Below are 24,322 nucleotides of genomic sequence, written 5' to 3' on the forward strand. Positions count from 1 at the left end.
GCACCTCAGCAGCGGCGCCCACCGTCGCCACAATGGCGATCGCCGACGACATCAGCCTGGTTGGCAAAGTGGACGCGCTGCGTGCCGCGTTTCTCGCGCTCACAGGGGCGCAAGGGGTTGCGAGCGTTGGCTTGCGCGTGCAGCCGCTCAAGTGTGCGCTCACCGCGGGCCCCTCGCCGGCAATTGCGGCGCTGGCGGCAGACCTGGGCATCATGCATTGCCCGGAGGGAATCACGGTATGCGGCACGCCGATCGGCACGGACAGGTACGAGGCAGCGACCCTGGACGCCCGCGCGGACTCCGTTATCGCACAGATTCACAAACTCAGGGCCTTGCCGGTCAGTCTTCAGGCACACTTTGCCTTGCTCCGATCCTCCCTGTCCCTTCGCATGGCGCACCTCATGCGCACGGTGCCGTGGGGCTCCCTGCAACACAGCGTTGCGCGAGTGGAGGAAGCCATTACAGCGGCCGCTGTTGCGCTTTTTCAGGTGCCTGTAACTGGAGCGCGGTCGGTGAGTGCGATTCAACAGCTCAAACTCCCCTTGCGGCACGGCGGATTTGGGCTGCGCGACGCACGTCGCTTGTCGCAGACGCGGCGCTGGTGGCGGGGGCCTCCAAAGCGCAAGCGGTTATGAAGGAAGGCCCGGATGCATGCAAGCCTTTCTCGAGTGTGACAAGGCCGGGGTTGTTGACCGCTTGGCAACGTGTCTTTGATGATGCATCCGAGGCATGCAAATGGGACCAGAGCGCGCGTGACCTGCCAACCGAGTTTGTTGAAGCGGAGCTGCCCGGGGTTCAGAAGTCCGTGTCACGCCTCGTTGGCGATCGCTTGGGCGCGGCCTTCCTCGAAGCTTGCGACACTACCACCGCAGACGGTCGGCGCGCGGCGGCGCGTATCCGCAGTGCGTCCTGTGGACCTGCATCTGCATGGCTAACTGCGCTGCCCACCGCGCCCACTTTGCGCCTTAGCAATGGAGAATTCTTTGCAGCGGGGCGTCACCTGCTCGGTCTAGGGGTGACAACGGCGGTGGATGTTCCGCCTTGCCACTGCACCGCCGGCGACTCCACGACGCCGGACCACGCTCTCTCGTGCAACCGCAATGCAGGTGAGGCATCGATGCGCCATAACTACTGGGTTTCGGCCTGGCGCCATGCCATCCACCGTGCGGGCTGCGCGTCTAGCGTGGAACCGCAATACAGCAGCCTTGCAGCTGCGGGGGCGCAGGGGGCTGCTGGTCTTCGTCGCGGGGATATTTTGACTGTCTGGCCTGACGGCCGCGTCCGCGTCATGGACTGCGTTGTTACGCACCCGGTGGCCGCGTCGTTTGTTCGCGATGCCGCAGAGGTTGCCGGATCCGCGGCAGCGAAGGCGGAGCTGCGGGAGCAACGAGCCTTCGAGGAGTTTGGGGAGGGCTCCGCTTACGACTTCATCCCACTCGCCGTGGAGTCGTTTGGCCGCATGGGCTCCGCCGCCTCGCGTTTCCTTTCGGAGCTTGGCGACTTGGCGGCAGGGGGGGGAACCGGGTGTCCAAGTCTGCCTTCGTACGTGGCGTCCGTCGGGAGCTCAGCTGTGCTTTGTGCAAGCGCATGTACTACAAGTCCCTCTCTCGTATCGCCGTGAACGTCGGCTCGGACTTCCATGCAGGGTGTGATGCACCGCAGGAAGATCCCGGAGTGGCTTAGGTTGCTGGTTTTCTTGTGTGTTTTGTCTTTGCTTGTGTCATTGTTTTCAGTGTTAGTTTCTGTGTTTTTCCTGTTTTGCCAGCCCTGTCGCTTGTAAATACCTTTGTTGTGAATATGGCGCCACTTTTAGTGCATCAGCAATGAGCTTTTGTATCTTTAACAACACTACCGCATCCACATGGACATTGGCAACTTGGGGAGCACCTGATCTGTAACTTTGAAGTTCAGCTTGCATCCCATGCCATGCGCGTTTGTGGCGTGCCAAGACGTTGACATGCAGTTACCTGGGTGTTACAATGAAGCGGGAAAGCAAAGCAGAAATAAACTGCAGACAAGGACGACTCAATTCAAGAACACACGAAAGAAAATCAAACCAAACACACAGGAAAACAAAGAAAGAAAGAAAAGGACAATCAAAACAGCCAGCCGACAAGAGTAAGGGAGAGCAAAGCAGGAGCGCTACAACACGACACACCAACCCCTCTACACCTCACCTGCCTCATCAACCGGCAGCTCACAACCCGGCATGAACTGCCGGCCCACATTCTGTGCAAAACAAAACATGGACCGGTAATACATCTCCCCGTTGCCACGGCACAAAGCACAGCTGAGTTCTTGCCGGACCGAGCGCACAAATGCTGCCTTCGAAACACCTCCACTTGCAGCCGCCACATCGCCTAGGTCCGACAAGAAACGCGAAGCCTCTCGCCCAAGGCGCCCGAACGACTCAACTGCAAGCGGTATGAAGTCGTAGCCGACGTCTTGACCAAGTGACTTAAACTGACGTCTCTTTGCCTGCTCCGCCCGCAACACGGCAAAACCCGCATCACGAGCCGCGCCACGAACGTAGGAAGCTGCGGTAGGATGCGTAACCACGCAATCCAAGACGACGATGCGGCCCTCCGGCATGACAGCCAGAATGTCGCCACGCCGCAGACCAGCAGCGCCATTGCAGTGGCCATGAGCGACCAGACTGCTGTATGCTGGTTCCGCACTGGAAGCGCAACCAGCACGACGGATGGCCCGACGCCAGGCAGAAGCCCAGATATCGTGGCGTAACGTTGCCATCCCAGCAGTTTGATTGCAGACCATCGCATGATCCGGCTTCCCCGCATCTCCAGCACCACATAGACAAGGCGGAGCTGCTACCCGAACAGGCACCCCGAGACCTAGAAGGTGGCGTCCAGCTGAGACAAAATCCTCATTGCTAAGACGCGTAGTGGCAGCACCAGGCAGCGCAGTGATCCACGCCGCAGAAGGACCAGTCGCAGCACTAAGGAGACGAGCCGCATCCCGTCTACCCGCGTCGGTGGCCACATCAAACGAGGATCGGAAGTCGCGAGCAGCGCGATCGCCAATAACTCGCGACACAACGTGCTGCACACCTGGCAACAATTCGGCCACCAAAGCATCTGTGATGTCGCGAGAAGACTGCTCCCAACCACAGTCTGAAGCAACGCTGTCAGAAACGCGTTGCCAAGCAGAGATCAGAGGAGCCCGCGCTACCCCAGTAAAGGGCATGCAAGCCGCCACACCACCTGCCATGGCAGCTTGCGCCAATGCCGCCTCAGAAACAAGAGCAGCATCAGCTTCCACTTCGGAGGAGAAACGCAGCCCTAAACCACCATGCCGTAAAGGCAAGGTCATTTGCTGCACCTCGCGAGCTCCAAGGACACGCGCGCCCGCGGGCCCAATGGCCGAAGGCAAGCGAAAGAGGCAGACGGCGGCCTGAAGGATCGCTTGCTCAACACGACGCGTGGCCGCCGCCAAATGCACCCACGGCACAGAGCGCTGGAAATGAAACATGCGCAGGGAGAGGGATGCCCGCAGCAAAGCAAACTGTGATTGCTTGGGCAGTGGAAGCCGCAGCAACTTCTCAACCTGCGACGTGACACTGTCCGCGCGCGCGGACACAACGCCTGCAACATATGCGTCTGAGCCAACAGGAGTGCCGCATACTGTGACACCATCCGGGTTGTGCCGGACACGCAGATCCGCAGCCAATCGGGCGATCGCACTTGGAGGGCCTCCCGTGAGGGCGCACTTGCGAGGTTGCACCGACAGACCCACCCCTGCAGCGCCACGGGGTCCCTGCAACGTGGAGAAAGCAGCCCGCAATTGCTCAGCGCGACCCACCATACTGACGTCGTCCGCGAAAGTAACAATTGCGACACCCGGCGCCGCCGCACGTGCACGCTCCAGCGGTTGCTGTAATGCTAGGGCAAACAATCGAGGTCCCAGTGGGTCACCTTGCCGCACGCCTGCTTGCGACTGTACCGGAGGTGTGCCAGGAGGGGCTCCCAGAATGTGCAGGTCCGAGGGAGCGCCATAAACCCACTGTACAAAAGGCAGCAGCGCAGGTACGCGGTCTTTCACCGCAGCAAACACGGCCGAACGCGCAACGCTGTTGAAAGCGTTGGCTTGGTCCACAGTGAGAAGGGCCGCCTCCGGATCTTCAGCCAGGGCAGCGCGAACAGCATGGCCCACCGCCTCCGCGTCCCCCGGAACGCACACACCCAGTTGACGCGGGGCAAGCGCGGGACCAACTTCTTCACAAGCAGTCAGCGCACATAAAGCGGCAAACCTGTACCAAACCTCGCCAATAGCGATGGGCCGCACTCCACCGTCTGGCTTTTGCAGGCCCACGAGAGAGGCGTCCAAGAGGGAGCTGTGACGTGGAAGCTCACCACTAAGAGCAGTTACCTGCCTGCCAAAACATGCTTCGGCACGCCCATTGTCATATGACATCAAATCTTCAAGCCTTTCATCTGACTGGACACATTCTGTTGGAAAATTATCTGCCCTTCGTATACTAAGTTGGACATCGTTGGGCAATCTGGATGTAACTCCATTTTAATTTGTTGAGAGCTAATGCAACGCACGTAAGTTATGTGACGTATTACATTAAATGCACCCTTCGGCATCGGCCAGACGCCACTGAAGAAGCATTCTCATGTCATTGTTTATTGCCTTGATCAGGTTTCTATGTTTTGAGCATGAAGTGAAAGAGGACGTGCTACCTCTGCAGATATGTACGAAACACACATTTGATGCTCATGCATTGACCTCAAACCTGAATTCACTGCCACCTGATTCACCACAGCAATTAGCGCACACCACCATCTGTGGTGCTATCATTCCACAACTCGAAACATGACACTATATTTAATGCAATGCAACGTTTTTTGTCTCAGGCTGTAGCGCAGCGTTTAGCGTTAGTCTGGCTAGTGCTTTGAATGACAATGTGCAAGTCCAGTGCTGCCAGGTGTCATGCCAAAATCATACAGCGGGACGCATCCAGGCATATGCCTTGCCAAGTCCTCATCGCTTGAAAGATGGAACTTGTGGCCAGCCATACAACGCAGAGACCCGATATGAAGCACGGGGTCGCTATCAATTGCAACATGTGCCTGAATGAAATCATCGTCAGGCGTCTTTTCAGCCCATCTATTCAGCAAAGGTCATGCGCCCATCCGCTGTCGCTAGTGACCAAAGTTTGGCCGACAAACCGCGCTGTCTTGCTAAACGGCTCGGAAAGTGGGAATCAAAGCTTGGACAGAGCATGATCAAAGACTTCGCAGAGGAAATCAGCGTCTGCCTCAGAGAAGCACATGGGAGGCTTGATTCGGAACACGTTGCCATAAAGGCCACCCTTGCCGATGAGAACGCCATCGTTCTTGAGAGCCTCCATGACTAGGGCAGTCTGGGCCGTTGCCGGCTCCTGCATCGCAAGGCCAGGCGTGTGGGGTGAGACAACATTCCCGCATTGTCAGAGGGAAAATCCAGAGATATGGCAAGGCGCGCCCAACCATGGCGAGATCGCCACACGAATGGCGCCAGCGATGCAGTGGTGCGCCCACCATCCACCGAGCTCTCGCTACACAACTGACACAAACAAGCCATGCTCTCTTCGCTCTTGCAACGGATCAACGATGCGAACATCAAGGGTCATGAATGAAGAAGCATCTGGCCATGTGCATCCATGAACACACCTTGCTATCTCGGTCCTTCACCATCTCTACACCCAGCATGAGGCCCATGCCGCGAACGTCCCCGATGATAGAGTGCTTTGCCTTGAGCGCGTTGAGGCGCGTCAGCAAGAGGGCGCCGACGCGCGCACAGTGCCGTTGCCGGTCCTCATCATCGATGACACGCAGCACGGCGCGGCCGGCGGCACTCACAATTGGATTGCCACCGTACGTGTTGAAGTGAAGGCGGCGAGACATGACGGCAGCGATCTCGGGTGTGGTCACCACGGCTGCCAGGGGGAAGCCATTACCAATGCCCTTGGCCATCGTCACAATGTCCGGGACCACGCCCTGCACCGCACTGCCGCACCTCAACTTACGCCTCTCTTGCATTCAGGCCTCTGCTGCCGTGACCATTCCACACCATCATTGCTTGCACGTGTACATTGCCAGACTTGCAGCCACCGCATTCAAGACAGCACGCCCTTGAGCCCGGAAGAGCTCCGCAGGGTGGCATGTTGGGTTGCCACAAACATGTTGTGGAGCAAGCAGGCGTGGAGGTAGAGGTGGCAGGTGGTGACGTTGTTGCCTACGGATGACACAGCACGGCCAGCAGTGAGGTGCTCACCTGGTTCTCAAAGCCCCAGTAGTGAGCTCCGGTGCGGCCGAAGCCACTCTGCACCTCGTCGGCGATGCAGATTCCTCCCGCGCCCCGAATGGCCTGCAAAGTGGCAGCCCATCATCCGCCATTCCATTCCGTCTCAGATCACACTTACATACGCACACGCACAACATCAGCCCAGCATAGCAGCCCTACAGCCCTCGCATATGCTCTTTCAACAGGCCACTCACTCCACACAAATGCCCTATCTGAGCACACAGCCTCATGACACATGCTGACGTCTCATTCCTGCGAGGCACCGACTTTGCGTCAAACCCGCCTGCATCGCTCCTGAGAACAAATTCATTCGAACACATGCTGCCGTCGCAAGCTGGCGAGCGAGCACCGCTGTCATCCCAAGGGTCACCTCAACAGCGCACCTCATATGCAGCCGGCAAGTAGCCGTCTGCCAGGGGCACGGTCCCCCCCACGCCCTGAATTGTCTCGGCCATGAAGCCGGCCACTGCGCCCGGTGTAGCGCATCGCAGCAGGTCCTTGATGTCCTCGGCGTATGCGGCGCCGTCGTTTCCGTGGCGGCCGCGGTAGGGGTCCGGGTTGAGAGCATGGTGCAGCCCAAAGCCTTGTGGTACGTTCTGCTTCCAGGTCCAGTGGCCACAGGTGCCCATGGTGGCGGCAGATAGGCCATGGTACGCATTGCGCAGGCACACAATGTCGTAGTTGCCAGTGTATGCGCGTGCCATCATCATCGCCATGTCGTTCGCCTCGCTGCCGGAGTTGACAAAGTATGCCACCTGGCAGCAGGAGCAGGCTCAATCCGAGATGTTCGCTTGCAGTCCATCACGAGTGGGCCATTGCAACAGGAGAAACCAGGAAGCAGCGCACGGACGGGCAGCCAAGCGGGAGCATGAACAAGGGGAAGCTGCCTGGACAAAGAGCTAACCGGGCCCAAAGCGGCGCGATGGCTTGCCCTGGCTCATAAGGGAACCGCATGCCCTTGTGACCAGTCGCGTGTCGGAGACCAACCCTTTACACATAGGTGTGGACTGGTTGGTATGAGCCAGGATGTGCAGGAGCACAGAGCTTTGAATTGCCACAGCACGTGTGAAGTCGCACCTTTAGGTTGCCGGGCATCTTGGCAGCAAGCTCCTTAGCGTACTCAGCAATCTGGTGGTGCAGGTAGATGGTGGTGGTGTGCTGCAGGCGGGCACTCTGTTCGGCCGCGGCTGCACTCACCACCGGGTGGCAGTGTCCCACCGACACCGTCACGATGCCTGCAAACGCCTGCACGCCAGCTGACACGTCCACAGGGGCACGCCATCCGGTTTCGACGGGTACAGTTTGTAGATAGGCGAGTTGCCACCAGCACTGCCGACTCGAGGGGCTGGTGGCAATCCGCTGCCTGTTTCATTGTTACGGCGTCTCCCGGCTCACCCACACATCGGTGGTCTTGCCTCCTTCAGCTCGAAGTTGTGCGTGCGTCAACATGCTCCAGCGTTCTTAAGCCCTCTTTCGTTTAGCATTGGTATGCCAATGCGCAGTGCACTATTGAGCAATCCCGCATCAGCACACAAAGCGCACTTACTGACAACACACATGCTGCTCCAGTGGATCGCTGCTGCATGCAAATCTGTGGCCCCTACCCTGCACCGACAATATGCTCGCATTGAGGGCAGTTCTTCATGCTGGAATGCAAGCTGAGCAATACTTGTTATGCCGAGCAGTTCAACATAAGGACCTGCATGCATGTCGTGCTCATGCATTTCGTGAGGGGGGCTGATGGGCCAGTGAAGTTGTGAGCCAGATACAATAGAAATTGCATTACAAGACGCATGCAAACCACTCGCACGTGTGCACACGCACGGCCAACTCCAGTCAACGCATATTGCATACATCTATGCGGTGTGGGCAACAAGGAGGGCTCTCACATCCAAGTAGCGCTTCCCGGTTTCGTCGAACAGGTACTGCATCTTGCCATCCACAATCATGACCGGGTCCTTGAAATGCAGGAAGAGCGCTGCGCCCACAAAGTAGACTAAGTGAAGAAGTGCAGCTTTGCATGTCCAGTCCAGGTGGGGGGTTTTCCCGAGGCAACCAAGCTCCAAAGAGGCTAAATGTGATGAAGCTATCATGAAATAGTGCAACAATTCCGCAGAGTACCAGCCTATTGCAACGGACAATCGACTGCTTTTTGCATCACATGGCTTGCATGCACCCTGACGAGCAATGTTATCAAATGTCGAGTTACAGGTCAGGAAACATCTCGAGCAAGTCAAACGTTAGCTGAAAATGGAAGATCAAAAGAAAATGTGAGTCTTGGTCATTGCATGGAAGCCTGACTTGGGCATGCGAGCATGGGGATTGCACCTGGGTTGAGGTACTGCTTCCTCATCGACATGACTTCATCCTTGGATGGCCCGTTATACTGTGGAGGCTGGTATGCGAAAGGCGGCAAAGCAAACGACTTTGCTTCGACAGAAGAACTGAAGTTTCTCAGGGCGCCAGCCCTTCGAAGAGCGCGCAACAACACCATAGAGCAGGTATTCGTAACACTGACGCCAAGCATTCCCAAACAAAAATCAACGCGTGCGATTATCAGATAAAGAAGTAGATGGCAAGCACAGAAATAAGCAGTCCCGTGAGCTTTCAAAAAACACCAAGCAAACTACGAAAATTTACAGCACAATGGTTCCAATTCTGCAGCGGCATTACGGCCTGAATCATCACACAGTTTAACGGGGATGTGTTGCCGTCAACAACGGCGACTGCCGCTCTTGGCAGCAATCCTGAATTCTTGAGCAAGACGCTTGCGAGATTGCCAACGTGTCCAGAGTGAACCCACCATGCAAGGAACTCAGATGGGGAAAGGCAGGATGCCGAAAGGGCCTGGCACGCCAAATAGTGTTCTCGCGACAAGGGTTGTACATGCTCTAGACCACAGTCTAGTCGAGCAAATGTGCACGATAAGTCCAGTCACGACGCGACAACGCGGCGGGGAAGCGGGAGCGCTAAACAACACCGACAATTCGGAAATACGGGCCACGGACATGACGATCGTAAACATGTACGGCACGTTGGCACGATTGCATGCAAGCTCGGCTAGGCCATCTCCGCTTATCGCACCTAGGAACGCTGCACGCTTTTGGGAAAACCCTGCTGCTCAGCCAGGGTGCATACCATCAGATCCACGACGTCCAAATGTGAACGTGCTGTTGGCACAATTCAGCCCATTCAGTAATCTCGTTGACTTTGAGGTGAGTCTGCTCCCAGCTTTCTGCCGACACGCGAGGCGGGACGCTTTCAGTTGTTGTGTGTTTCCCAGAGTGTGGTCGTATATCAGGACGATAGCACGCCGTCCGCCCTCAGAAACTTGCTCACTAGTAGAAGTACGCCATGGTGGTTCAATTTGAGGGACGACTTAACTTTGCTTTGCTTTTGATGAGGGGTTGAGCCCCTCCTCGCATGAGCATGCACCTCAATTTTGTGCATGTGAGGACTGCCGCTTGAGTGATGGACCAGTGTGTCGTCACATGTATGAATTTAGTCGCATGTTCGGCCCGTTCTGCATTGCTTTTTGGGCTCAGGAATATCCAGCAACCCAAGGTCTGGGCTGTGGTTCTGTGAACCAAACGGTACACGGTAACATGCAACCTGGCTCATTTTCATTGTTTATGATGGGCAGGTTTACTTCTTCCATCGTGTTCCGGCTGAATGCTGCGTTTATCAAGATTGGCTCATAGGCTAACGGAATACAACCTTGCGTCGCGTGTGAAGATTTGCACAAAGTCATGTACTGTGTACAAGATGATCTGGAGAACTTGCGGGTAAATCACATTCTTTATTCAAAAATGCAAGGGAAGAGGCACTACTCCTCATTGTTCGGCCTGGCATTCTGTTTTTCAGAGATCCTTGTCTCCTCGGACCTCGTCTCCAAGCGGTGGACGCCCGCTCCCACGATGGACGCGCTAGTAGATCAAAATCAGGTGTATTTCAGTCACAAATTTGATCTACTGGCGCGTACATCATGGGAGCACGGCCGTTTTCGGGTGATGTCGAGTGTGCCCAGAGCAGGGTTCTTCAAAATGCCCATTTTGCGACCAAGTAACACGAAGGCTGGACGCTCATTGTGATTCTCCAAAGATCTTGAAACAGATGAGCATCTTGGTGTCGAAGTGGCTCACTGTTGATGTACGCGTGTTCGATGCCCCCCAGGAATTCGCAGATACCGTGAGATTGCCTTTTTTTTTTTAAGTGGGCACTTGCACGCACTTGTGGCATCTGCCCGCTCATTTTTTCTAGTCATGTAGGGGTTTTTGCAAGGCTTCGACTGCGACAGGGCGCAGGCCCGCGTCCTTAGTTGCGACCAAGAGAAAACACGCGCATCGAGGTAGTGCGTTGAGGTACTGGCCTTTATCAATAAAGCTAAGTTCAACTCTTTTTCCAAGGGTTTGTGGCCGGAGGGCGCCGCCTGTCAGGCAGGTAGTCTCTGTGGGGCACCTTGACGTTGCTGTACATGGCGATGTCATCCTCCCCAAGTCTAGGGGCGAGAGCACTGACACCAAGCCTACTTTCATCCGTGGTTTTGCTCTGTTGGCATCCCTCCTCGTTCCAGTGGCTTGCTGTGCACACTTCCACGCATTCCACGCATTCTGGGGTACCTAAGTTTCTTGCTAATAAGCACAAGGACCTTGTCAATCAAGGTGTGGTTGTCAGCAGCAGTGCTGACAACATATAAGTAAGCACATGTACTTGCCAAGCCAGCCCCCATGCATGCTTAAGCTGATCGACACACATCATGTCTACGACAGGTTTGGAATGCACTGAATTTTTGTGGGGCTAGAGAATGAGGACATGATCTGTACATGATTTAGTGCATTCCCACGCTGTCTTGGTGAGCCACCTGGACGCGTGCGTGCACCTCATATGCACTTCCTGGTATTCCTGGTGAGCCCAAACAGGCGACGGCCAAGCCGGTGTGGACTGCTGATGGCGTGTCGTGCAGGTACCTCTGGACATGGGCCGTGACGGCCGGCGAGGGAACCCTCGAAACCGAGGGGGGGGGCACCAGGCCTCGAATAATGTTAGGCCCGGCGAAAAGGGGCTGGATGCCACAGCCCTCATGCATTTGCAGCACCAAGCAGCCGCCGATAGTGAGCATGCCGCTCGCATGGAAGCCGCCAACCGCCGCCCTGCAGACGCGCCCTCGCCAGGCCCTGACGGTCCCCCCAGCGGTGACCCCTGGCTCTCCCACGAGCGCTTCTCCCCCCCACACCAAGGGTTCAACGAACATGAGCAGCACTCGCAGGCACCTCAGCCATCCAAGGCAGCCTTGCAAGGCAAGCAGCCGCAACAGTGGCACCAGATGAACCGTCAGCACGCACACGACCGCGGATTTATGGGAGACCCTCGGCAACAGCCAAACAAGCAGCAACGACCGCGGGACTACGACCAACCTCATGAAGCCGGCGGCTATTACGGCCCAAATGGCCATGGTGTGGTGGCAGGGGGGGGTCAGTATGGCGGTCATCCAATGCAGCCTCTTCCGGGACAGCAGCAACAGCAGCAGCAGCATTTTCTGGCGCTCGACCACCCGGCAATGCGCGCTCCAAATGCTGCACCGCCATACGACCGGCAAGATGGCGAGCCAGAGCACTTTGCTGGGCGCGGTGGCGGCCCTCTCAAGTATGGGCGAAACGCACCTGAGGTCCCTTATCAGGGCCGTGGTGGGGGAGCGGGTCGGGGCGCTCCGGCATTCTCCCGACAGCATGCTCCTGGCCGAGGTACGTTACCACTGGCAGTCACGTACACAGCAGTGCTCTGACATCAGTGCTGTTGTACACTACCCAACAACTTTGAGACATTGCAAGGTTATCTCTTAGCCTCAACCTCAGATGCTGGTCGAGAGTTGCTACGGTGCCAGGTTGTGGCAAGTATCACACAAATGCGTGCGCCGCATCAACGGCTGTCCGCTCAATCCGCTAAACTGGCAATTGGTATCACCAAAGTCAGGCCCGGACATGTGTCGCCCTCGCCGTTCGGGGAACTTCAGCTTTCGTACATTGCCCTTATCCGCGGACATCGGGGGCATGGGTGCTTTTTTTGCACAATTTGCGCACGGACAGCTGCATCAAAGTGCTGCACCGGGGAGATTGCGCCTCAGCATAGAGGCCAGTTTTGCATGCGCTCTGGTGGCACACATTGTGTGCGAGACGATGGGCACGCCTTAATCACCATCTGGGCAGCCCTTACATGTTGAGCACTGGATTGCTGGTGGCCATGCGTCACTATCATGTTGTTGCAGATCGAGGAGGGCGAGGAGGCCGGGGGCAAGATGGCTCTGACGCTTACAATGTGACCGGCTCTCGCATGGGGGCGCCAATGCCTGGCTATGGCCCGCTTCCTCCACCGCGGGCCTCGCACGCGCCCAACTACGCCAATGGCGTCAGCAATTCAGATGACCGTGCTATGCGACACGCCCCGCTGTATGGCTACGGCTCTGGCCCAGCCTGCGGAGCCTCCCTTGAGGGCACCAACATCGACAGCTCCACCGGCAACAAGCCGGCCCAAAGCAGCCAACGTCCCTTCCCATACTACATGCAGTTTGATGGGCGAGGTGTGCCGCACAACAGCGGTTCTGCATTCCCCCACCTGGCGGACCTTCACCATCATGTGTCGGCAAATGGCAGCCCACCCCGCCCAGCATACGCACTGCAGGGTGGCATGGTGCGCACCCTGTCCCAGACTGGTGATGGCGTGTTGTTGCTCTTCGGCAGGGGAGCGATACGCTGCTGAGTCCATCAGCACGATCTCATATCCACGTGGCACAAACCGCCCTGGCGTTCATTGCCTTGATGCTGCAGCTTGTGACCACCTCTTGTATCGCTGCAGGCAGGGCCAGCAAACAACTACGGCCGTGATTTCTCTCGCTCGGTGGACTCGATGCCGACTCACAGGATCAGCGCGCAGGGCGAGGGAGGGTTCCCCGATGCCGACACGTTTGTGGAGATGCACAGCAACTCTCACGTCGAGCAGCTGGGTGATCCAAGCCGTGTCCACTCTCAGCAATACCGGTGTGTCCTGCTCCCTCATGTGGTGTGATTTGGTGACAGGGTTGCCTGCCCGCGAGCAGCCTGCCGCATGGTTTCGTTGCAGCATGCGCACACGACTATGCGCTACGCTGTGGCTGTTGGGCGAATGGCAGCGTGCGTTTTCTGGTGTGGTACGCATCCGGCACTGTGCAAGTGATATAGGGGACTTGCCAACGCCCGTGTGTAAGCGTGCAACTGTAAAGAGAGGAGCAGTGGCATCACCATGCTGCTTGCCCTGCAGGACCCCCGAAAACATGGAGTATGCCGCACCCATGCTGGCGCCACCCTTCGCTGCGCGTGCCGACCTGGACGCCTTTCCCACCATGGACCCCTCCCTTGCGGCCGCCTACAACTACGGTTCCCGCTGCCTCAACCCCTACCCGACTGCCGGCCAGGGCATGCCCTATCCGGGCATGCCGCCCGCGCACATGCTAGGGCCCATGGTGTCCTCCCCCGCAATGGCGCTTGCGGGTCAGTCGCATGGACTGCCCTCCCAGCACCTGATGGGAGACGGGTCTGGATTCGGGCTGCCAGGGGGCCATGCCATGCTTGCAGTAGGGATGCCGGGACAGATGGGTCACCCCATGAGCAACTCACCAGATCCCCGCACGTACCAGGTTTGTGCCCATGAATCAGCTTGCACTGCTTGCACCACCTCAGCAGCCATCAGCACTGGCAGCAGTGACTGTGTATGGATACCTGAAGCACACTGCAAGGGTGTCCCGATGTTGTATGCGCAAGTGTACCGGTGCAGTGGTGTCGCTTGCGGCCATGTCCCTTGTGTCGCGGCGGCAGTGTTGTGGCGCTCGGTTTACAGACGACGCAGAGGTACTTGGCACAGCGACATGCGTAATCGCGCTCATGAGTGCTCTTGCATACTGATATTGCAGAACTCCAGCACGCGTAACTGCTGCATGCTCACCCGTGCCATGTTTTCTGTAGATTGTGGGCCCCCGGCCGCCCATACCCACCAGTGTTCCTCTGTCCAACGGCTATGCACACCCCTACATTCACGGGTACATGCCTGGCCCTGACGCCCCAGGCACCTCAGCTCCTGGCACACCTCCCTACTTCCAGGCAGCTCGTGTAGCACACAGTGCGAGTCCCGAGGCTTCCGCCATGCAATACAGCGGTGCGTCACACTTCTACGCTGCATGCAGTGTCTCGTTCTCAACCATCGGCAGGGGTCGTTGAATCAGCACGCATGTCGACGTGACATCTCCTTGTTTCGCATCAAGGTTCCAGGGACGCCGTTGCAGCTGATCCGCAACATCTGGATACCGTGCATGCAAGCTGCATCTTGTTGCTGTGCATGACTGGGCGGCAAAGATGGGGTGTCCAAGAGCACAGTACTGTCACAGTGTGCACGCCGCCGTCGTAGGTGACGTGTTGTCATGAACGTCGTCATTCAAGGCTGTATGCCGGGCATGGTTTTGACAGCTGTCCCTTTGCGTGCAGTGCGGAGGGACGTGGTGATGATGCCAGGGAGCGTTCCGGGTGTGCATCCGCCCCCTGGCAGCGTCATGTTTCCCGTCTACGCGCCAGGCGTCTCGCACCCAGTCGGGCACACCCTCAGGCAGCTGCCGGCCGGCATGCCGCATCCCACCGGGCCTGTGCTGTCCGCTGACGGCCAGGGCATCATTGTGCCCAACAGCTTGCTGTCTCAGGTACGTTGGTTCCACCACCTCACGGCGCTCGCAATCTGCGAGATTGTGTCTGCCTGCGCGTGCTTGCGTCAGACGCTCGCCGATGCGAGCTGACCAAGGCTGTGATCAATCGAGGGCACTTGTGCATGGGTGCTGCACTGGGAAGGTGATACTATGATACTGCAAAGCTGCATTGGCAGTGATGCATGTGGTGAGCACGTGCATGGGCTGCAGGGTTTGTTGCCAACGGGTGCCATGGCTGCGCTTGCACAGGCCCGCATGGGCCCCAGCGCCTCCAACACGCTAGAGCAGCCACCCCCTTCCATGGTCGTCCCTATTGTCGGCGCCCACAATGCCCACCTGTCCCTCAAGTCCTCCTTCGTTCACCCCTCGGCATCACCCTCCGGCGAAGGCCCTGGTGCCTCGTATGCAGCCCAAAGCAACGGCAAGCAAGCAGGCTCGGCTCGGCACGCTAGCCGCTCACAGCTGCCTTTGACTCAGCTGAGCAGATCGTTCGGCTCGCGGGGGTCGACGGCACCCTCGGGCGGTGAGGAAGGCAACTCAGGCAAGGGGAAGAAGGGGAAACAGCGTGCGCTGCCAATTGTTACCAGCCGTCCTGCTATGCCACATGCCTCGCCTGGAGCGGATGCGCGTTGCACATCCACGACAAATGCGATCGCGCCCCCTCATCATTCTGGCCTCCCCAATGGCACTCCATCGATATCCCCCGACGCATCCGCCCCTTCACTCCCTCCCACAGACACCCCCGAGCCTGAGACTGCCGAGTCTGCATGTGACAGCCCAGCAGAGATGCAAACCACGGACAGCGCCGCCCCACCGTACATCCAGACCCAGCAAGTGGCGCAGCCGCCCAACCAGTTGATCGACAGCGAGCTGCCGCCAAATGGCAAGGAAATGTGTGAGCATGAGTCAGCGCCCACCAACGCCCTCACCATGGACATCACTGCCGTGGGCGAAGCCGCGTGGCCTGAGCTCCAGATCACCAGCCACTCAGGTGGCGAGGACGAGTTCGAAGCGGCCATGCGCGACGTCGCTGGCCAAAAGGCAGCCCTGGCTCCGCCCGCAGAGGCAGGAGATGCGGGTCTGCCCCTGGCGTTGATAGAAGCTGTCGCAGAGGACATGGGCACCATGGCGCTTGCAGCGGTGGACAACGAGAGCGAGCAGCGCCTCCCCGAGCCATGCGGCAGCTGTGCTTTGCAAGCACCCTGTGCCCCGGAAGTAGAGGCGGCTGAAGGCAGCAGCAGCAGTTCCGCCAACGCGATGCTCTCTCCTCCGGATGCTGAGCCAGTGTCTTTAGCGGCTGCAGGTGCAGGTGTTGAGGCCAGTGGTGCTCAGGCTGATGAGCTCACCAACAGTGACGAAACAGCAGGAGTCACCCCTGAGGTGGCCCACACTGCAGTGACGCAGATGGAACTCACGTCAGCCGCTTCCCCTCCACAGGCAGCCATGTCCACCAAGCACACACCCGTGCTGGCAGACCCCCTCATTGACCAGCCTCCCATCCTTCAAGCCCCCATCCTGACCGCTCTACTTGCCGACAGCGGCCAGATTGTTGCTGACAATAGCAACAGCCCGAGCTCTGCCGCGGCGATTGACTCCGAGCCTTCGAGCACCACCGCCGCCCCCTCCCCCCCTACCATTCACTCGTCGCAAGCTGAGCAGGCTGCTGAAAGCGGGCCCGATGGCAGCAGATGTCCAAATATGGAGTCTGGTACCGCCGCTTTGCAGGAAACCGCAGATTTGTCTACAGAGGTGGTTTCTCATGCCGGAAATGGAATGCTGACAGACAAAGGCACGCCTGCTACAGTGTCAGATGTTGAGAAGCCCACATCACGCATGCTCTCTGCGCAAATCAGTGCCGCTGATAGCAAGCTGGCCAAACAGGTATGATTTGAGCTTGCAACGTTGTCTTGACACTCCTCACATGGCGTGACTCCATGCAACCACGTCGGCCAGTGCACTCGCTCACAGCGGTGTGTTGCCAAACAAACGCCGTCGTTTGCTGACGGTGGGGGGTGCTCGCAGGCGGATACCCACCAAGAGAATCCGTCCTGCTCTGCTGGCGCCGAAACCACGGAAGCCGACAACGCACCCCTGGGAACTGCCACGTCCAGCCAGCACAAGTCCTGGGCTGAGATGACGGAGACAGATGAAGGTTTTGCCCTGGAAGGAGCCCTGGCAGTTCGTTTGCAGAGCCTGGCAGTAGTGCCCTCTGGTAGCTCCCCTCCCCACAAGTCATGGGCCGAGATGTCTGACAATGAGGCCATCCTCCCGGATGTCCGCTCCGTGCTGACCTCTGCATCGTCAAACACAGTAGAGCCGGCCCCATGCCAGCGCACGTTTGGAGCGCCACGGGCGCCTTTGGCCCGCCCCCCGCCGAATGTGCAACATCAGGTGCAACCTCATTTCGGGCCGCCCCCCGCCGCCGCGGCATACACGCACTTGCTACATGGCCATCCTCAAGACAGCAGCCATGACGTGTCCCGCACCTTTCACCGGCCTCGCGACGCTCCTCCCATGCCGCCGCCCCAGCAAGCTCGCACATATGAGAAGGAGAGCTACGGGCAAGATTGGGGCAAGCCTTCTCACCACGTGGTGCGATGTCTCAGGGGCAGCCGACATGCCGGCTGACGGTGCCGTGCACCTTGGCCATGCACAGCTTGCTTGCTTTCTTCGTGCGTCGATGAATGCGACGTGCTCCTTCCATGCTTGCTCTGGCCTACAACCTCGCCATGTAGATGCATGACCAATTCCCGACGAATCGTTTCGGAAGCATTTGAGGCATGCATTGTCCGCTGGTTGTTTTAGTCAGGTCGGCGCTCACCAGCCATCCCTCGAGGGACACGCTGTCATGACAGATCTCAAGACAGAGCTCATCTCTAAGGCGTGTTCCGCGTGCTGACCGCCTTGGTGTGTAGCTGCAGGCATCTCACAGACAAGGCTACGGAGCGCTGCCCTATGATGCGAGCGCCTCGCAGACCCACAGCAGCGCCTCCAGCCACGACATCCCCAGGACAGCGTCCACACTTGCTGACTCAGCCCTGCACCGAGAGCGCCGCCCTGAAAGCGACCCCAAGGTGCACCGCCCCCGCCTCGAGCTCAAGCCACGGAGCAACCCCGTGGAGCTCCCCGATGCCAGGTGCGGACCCAGTGTACCTCGCATAACCGCTGGTCAACGTCAGCTTCAACTGCTGTGCAAGCCAGCGCCTCATCTGGAGCAATTCTCGTTCCAGGCTGCTGTTCCATTGACCGCATACACAGGCCAGGATAAGCCGCTCCGGAGGACTTTCCCCCGGAAGCTCGCGTACAGAACCAGCCTGTTCATGTGGGGGACACATGTTACCTGGTGATTCAGCCACCTGGCGCGAAACAGTCTGAGCAGCGTTTGATTGATATTCACCGTGTGCAGGCCGTCTTCCATCTTCGGCGAGGCTAAGCCACGTGAGCAGGTGCTGGCCGCGCGAGGCGTTGACGTGGCCGTCCTGGACCGGGAAATTGACTCCCACAACACTCTCCTTGCATCCGTGCCATCCGACCACATCCCGATTATGCCCCGCCCCCGCGCCTCGGCGGGTGGCACGCCCTCCTCCACGCGCCATTCCTCCTACGACCACAACCACTCCCATGGCCTGCATGCGTCATACCCATCCGATGCACGCAGTGGCACGCAAGCACACGCAGTTACAGACGAATGGCAGGAAGTGGGGCGGTACGGGCGCTCGGCACGTCGGGCCGGCGACAGCGACACACTGGGTGGCATTTCCAATGTGCTCGATGAGATGTGGAGCGCGCAGTACCACGGGACCCGACACATTGCGTTTGACCAGGGCTACCACGTGCGGGACCCCCTAACCCCTGGCGGTTACACCCCCCGTGACGTTGGCCCGGCACTCAGGTCCTCGGAGGAGCCCCCGGAGATCCGCCGCAGCCTGCCGATGCGCCCCGATAACGACCTCTTTTCGTGAGATAGACGCATAACACCCGCGCTCCGAAGGATGGGGGGGGCGCAGTGGAGCTTGTGTTGCATTTTTGTTCATCCAGACGAATGGGTCCGAAGTTCCACAGACATGTGCATGCCTTCCCACGTTCACCAGACACTCTGTACCTGTGCAGTGGATTATTTGCCTTCTGTTCTGTGCAATCAAGCCCCACTAGCAGTGTGTCAGATGGATGCGTTTGTGCGAATTGATTAATGTGCGACGCGTACAATGTGCATTCAGTTTCTACAGCCTTCAAGCCATGCAGTGTAAATTCTGGACGCACCGGTTTCTGTGCCGTCTGAAGCAGAATTACCTGACACCAGCCGCCCTTTGCGTCTGCAATTTTATGGCTGCACCCTCCCGTTATCGAGCACTCGCGCCGTACTCAGTGTAAATTCGATTGTCACATATGTTTGGGTGTGGAAAATGACATGACAAGGCACCTTGGAGACCGTTCTTCCGCTGCTGTGTGGTTATGTCCGTCAATCATACTCATGGTCTTGTCCGCCAGCACACTTAGCTTGATGATTACCTGATGCGCACAGCTTTCCACCGCCCTCCTTGCAAGATGAATTGATCCATGTTTGTAACCTGTAATGGTGCTGGACCCAACGGCGCGATATATGCTGGTCGTGTTCTCGCCTGTTTCAACGCCTGCGCGGTGGCGGGCGTACCATAGTCATTGATTTGTGTGTGTGCAAAGTATCACCTTCCAGTAAAAAATGTGCTAGGCGGAAGATGGCATGACACCCGTCCATGTGATGGTTTGCTTTCACTCATATGTTTGCAACCTGTTTCATTGGTGTCCAGAGGCGGGTAGTTGACTTGCAATCTCTGCAGTCATGACCACAGCAATAACCCGGACAAAGGAGCCAACGAGAAAGGAAAGCTGACCTCAGCCCGCTGATCAGCATTGACAACTGGGCAGGAACTCAGTATTGAGCTCTTGCAGGGCAAATGGCATGAAATTATATATACAGGCAGAGCGGAACGGCACAAACTGATCAAGGTCAGGGCCGAATGGCCCATGAAATATAACAGCAAGGCAGATACAGATGGAATGTATGCCAGGAAATCTTTGTGCGTCGGACACGAGGTTTTCAAACTCAAAAGGCTAGTCCATGAAGAATGGTAAAAATAGAAGAAACGGGACAGCGTGAACACATAAAGAATGCAAACAATGATATCGATGGCAAGGCAGCATTTTGAGTTGCTACTTGGGTTGCTCCGTGTGATGGGCCTGCTATCCATGCATATGTTCCCTCCCGGCATAGTGGAAAGCTTGGTTGATATATTCCGCACGGCTGTGCTCTGTGCTACCCTGATACGTCATACACAAGATGATACAGAGTCATGACCGCATCAGTTTCACGCGTGTATCAGGTATGTGCCACGCAAGCGGCACTGCACGTGGACTTGCAGTTCATGGCTCGGTGCTGTGCAAATCACGTCGCCATCGGGCATGACGCTCATCGCCCCGTCCTTATCTGGGGAGGCATGATCCAAGGCATCTTCTCCAGCAAGGCTAGAAAGGCATTTCCTTACTTTCAGTGGAGCTGTACTAAATCGCTGATACACAGCCCAACTGGACAGTACCACTTCGCCGAAGGCAGTGCTGTACACAGCGAGGTGATGCTTCTGGACTGCACATACCGCAGCTGAGACCCTGCTCCTGAAAGGCCCCCCTACCAGCCCTGTCTGCCTCCCTCTCAAGCGAAGGCTTCCTGAACGCAGGCGCGGTACCACTCACCGCTGCCCGAACAAGTGAGTCCAGAGGGCAGAATCAGTCTTGATTACATGCAGCGATGGGCCTTTTACCGCACCTGCGCAGCTCACATGAGTACCCAAAGCGAGTGGCGTTCCGGCTCTACTGCAGGCAAGAATCCAAGGCGATGAAAGTCAACGGCATATTGCCAGGCAATGTTGCTCAGCGTGCTGCGATTGTACAGCCGCTGGCTGCTCTCGGATGGGCACTCCGCATTCAGACTGCTGCTTGCGCCGACGTTCACCGCGCGGGGCTGGACACGCCTGAGCTTGAAGCCCAACCGCCGCTCCAGAAGCCGTGCCAGCTCTCTCCAGTCATCCTCGAAGTTCTCGGTCCGACCGATGAAGTCCACGACGCAGTCGCCATCCGGAGTGAATATATTGTGGCTTTGCTCGTTTATGTGCCCCCCCACGAAGCTTTGGCTCCAGCCCACCTCTTCGAAGTAGACGCAGCAGGAGCCAGTCTTGCACGACCTGAAGAGGACGTCGGTACCGGACGAAAAACGGTTGAAGGGAATATAGCAGCGCTGCGACTCGTTTGGAGGGCTGCCATCCGGTGTCGGCTTGTACAAAAAGCGCTCATTGAACATGTTGAGCGCGCTGGCCAGACGGGTGAAGGGATTGCGGAGCCAGGTGAACACAAAGTACGAGCGCCAAGTCTCGTCGTCTATGGAGTTGGAGTAGCCCGCCAGGGAGAACTCGTCACGGGTGCACGGCTGGTCGCGCTTGCAAAAGGTGCGCTTGATGACCCACAGCAACGAGCTGGACGACGATTTTGCCTGCCGAATGTATATGAATTTGTACTTGTGGCTGATCCACACCTGCGCATGCCCGCACAGGAGATTGGCAGGTGCTGCTGATCACGATACTTCTTCTTAACCTGTGTACCTGAGAAACATGTCTAGGGACAGTGCACAGGAGACGCTCAGCATACCGTGTGCAAATCAGCGTTCGCTCGCAAAGCTCCCAAAGTGTTTTGTCCACTTCAGGTGACGGATTTGGCAAACAATGCGAAGTGCGGCCCTTGAGAGTGGCACTTTACACAGCCTTGCAGAGGCAACGCCCACAACTGTTTCCCAACCCCTTACGTCCTAATGCGCAACTGACGGCAAAAGGTTGGCAGGTTAGGTGGAGCCACACAGGAAGGCACTTGTGGGTTGCTGTTCAGATAACCCGCCACATCTGCAGCGCAACATCATGCCAAAAGCACGCTGCATTCCGCCAGTGCGCAGATTGATAAATCCAGCGCCGTGTCATTCAAAAGGGCAGCAACATCTGGAACCGCCCGTGGATCTATAGCTGCACGGGAAGGTGACAGAGGCCACGTGCACTGTGGCGACTCAGTCTTGACACATGCCATCACCAAGGTTGGAAAAAGGCTCGACAGCACTTCAGCTCATGCGCTTCAGAAGTCAAACCTCAATCATAGCTGCAGCGACGACCCCCTTTCTGACAAATCGCTTTGACGTGCACACAGCGCATGCCGAAGCAGGGCGCTGCGTGTAGCGGACGGAAGAAACGGCACACCTTGCAGCCAGGCTTGGAGTCATTCATTATACAGATGACATTTCAGAAGCATTGTCATGGGTTGCGTACCGGCGTGGCCGCGTGGATTGGGATCTTGTTTTTGAGGAACAACTGGCGGTCGTCATTGCTCATGGCCCGCCGCAGGGACAGTATGCTGCTGCCACAGGCGCGCTTGGTCACAAGGCCGTGTAAACCAGCAGTGGAGCAAGTAGCATTCAGCGGCAGAGGATTCATGCTGCGAACAACTCGCCTTGCGTATATGTAGCTCTTAACAAATCTCCCCGCCGGCGTCAGCTCCTCTCCGTCTGTTGGTTTTGGCATGGCGAACCCAGAATGTGGGGATCCCAGGACGAAGACCAAGTCCGCAGTGAGGAGAAGCAGCCACAACTTCTTCCAAATATGTGCCTGAAACAAACAACGACTGCTTGTCGCGCTCGTAGACTACAAACACTATGACGCAGTGTCAGTCTACGCGATATCGAGAGATAGGGCGCAACTCAGCAATGCCATTGCCAATGGCGATGCCATTGCTGAGCAAACATCAATCAGAATGGCAACTCGAAAGTGTAAACCCGGAAACGGTAGGGACGGCGAATAAGAGGTCTGGATGTCAGAGGACCAACATTTTGCACTGACCAGACGTTGTCCACCATCAACCATCCGCCGACCCGTCTGACGGTTTAGCACCAAAGAAAAAATTGCAATCGAAAACAAGCGAGGTCCACGCAAGCGAGAATTGAGGCTTCGAGGACATGGTCAAAGGGCTTCGACCTCAAGCCCCAGCGCGGTGACCCGCGCACGGGGAATAGAGAGGGGTTGGAGGTTAGGGGCTAACCCCTCAAAAACTTGTACAGCACTTCCATGAGCTGATCTCAGTAAAAGCGGCATACTCAATTCATCTCAGATTACATGAAAAACAATTCTGTCAAACTAGTATAGTTCAGGACGCTCGCCAGCAATCACCGCGTCATGCCAGGGACCCTACCAGCTGAAGCACTCACCACTGCCACTGGCAATGCAATTGGCAGCAGTGACAGCACACTGAGGTCCGCCGCAAGGCGCATGACAGCCACACGCACAACAGTAACATCTACAAGCTCTATACAGCATGATTTGAAGACACCTCTTTGATTGATGGACAGGCAATGTCGAACGCGGCGTGGGATACTTGAATTAGTCGACAGCACTTCTGTCGACGCAGCCATGCCGAGTATTCACCCAGCGAGCACACGTGCATCAAGAAAAAAATAATCAAACCTCGTTAGCTTATGTACGCGTGAACGTACGGGATGGCTGCATGGACGCCACTGGAGCGTGCAAGCAGTGCACTATCTCAGATATGAAGGGTTTTGTGTCACCATCCAGGTGCATGCAACTGGGACGAGTATGATAAAGTGGCAAAAATAGGTTGCGCACCGCCGATGGGGACTGCTCCCGTGTGCGTTGTGGGGCAAGAAGGGCTGCCATCGTATTTTATGGGATGCAGTAACCATGGAGCCCGGACCACTGCATTTCACATTCCTGTATAATTTCCCATATGCATGCGGTGACACGCCTGCAAATGCCGTACAATCCACTTCGCCATGCACTGTTGCCATACACGCAGCACTGCTGCAATATCGTACGGCTGGGTGCTCAGCCAAGGTATGCTGTCTGGCACTGGCTCCAGCGCAGACAAACTACGAGACGAACCGTCAAATGCGGGGTTGGACGGGAGGCATTCACCCTGGCCGAATCCCAGCTGCGCATGTTCCGCAGCATGCCGCATGCCACGCCACGCCATCATGTACCTCAGAGATAGCTCAGTGATAGGTCGATTTTGGGTAATAACGTCCCTACACAACAAGAACATAACGGTCATCAGCAACTGGACACCGACTGACAGTACCACAGATGAAGTTCGCAAGTTGTTCTTGTGGGTACCATGGCTGGAAAACGTACGTGCGCAAACATGCTCATTAGTTCCATTTTTATTGCCAGTGTCTGGTGCAGTCTAGTTTCATGGACATTTGGCACTCTTTGCGTT

The 24,322-nt window shown here is 57.2% G+C and overlaps 2 protein-coding genes across 2 annotated transcripts; both read right to left on the reverse strand.

Moving 5' to 3' along the window:
• Positions 1 to 2,166: 2,166 nt before the first annotated feature.
• LOC149808953 (uncharacterized) lies at positions 2,167 to 4,431 on the reverse strand. Its single transcript, XM_089995072.1, has one exon. It carries the CDS (start codon positions 4,429 to 4,431, stop codon positions 2,167 to 2,169), a length of 2,265 nt encoding a protein of 754 aa, XP_089851198.1.
• A 796-nt stretch (positions 4,432 to 5,227) lies between these two features.
• LOC149808954 (alanine--glyoxylate aminotransferase 2 homolog 1, mitochondrial-like) lies at positions 5,228 to 8,719 on the reverse strand. The gene is made up of 7 exons (XM_089995073.1): positions 8,638 to 8,719; positions 8,199 to 8,287; positions 7,387 to 7,554; positions 6,693 to 7,064; positions 6,280 to 6,372; positions 5,676 to 6,002; positions 5,228 to 5,404 (listed from the first exon to the last, which is right to left on the reverse strand). The coding sequence occupies exons 1-7, from the start codon at positions 8,666 to 8,668 to the stop codon at positions 5,228 to 5,230; spliced, it is 1,257 nt and encodes a 418-aa protein (XP_089851199.1). The 5' UTR covers positions 8,669 to 8,719.
• Positions 8,720 to 24,322: the final 15,603 nt, after the last annotated feature.

Source organism: Nuphar pumila, unplaced genomic scaffold, assembly GCF_984573655.1.
Source record: "Nuphar pumila unplaced genomic scaffold, dmNupPumi1.hap1.1 HAP1_SCAFFOLD_1956, whole genome shotgun sequence".
NCBI lineage: Eukaryota > Viridiplantae > Streptophyta > Magnoliopsida > Nymphaeales > Nymphaeaceae > Nuphar > Nuphar pumila.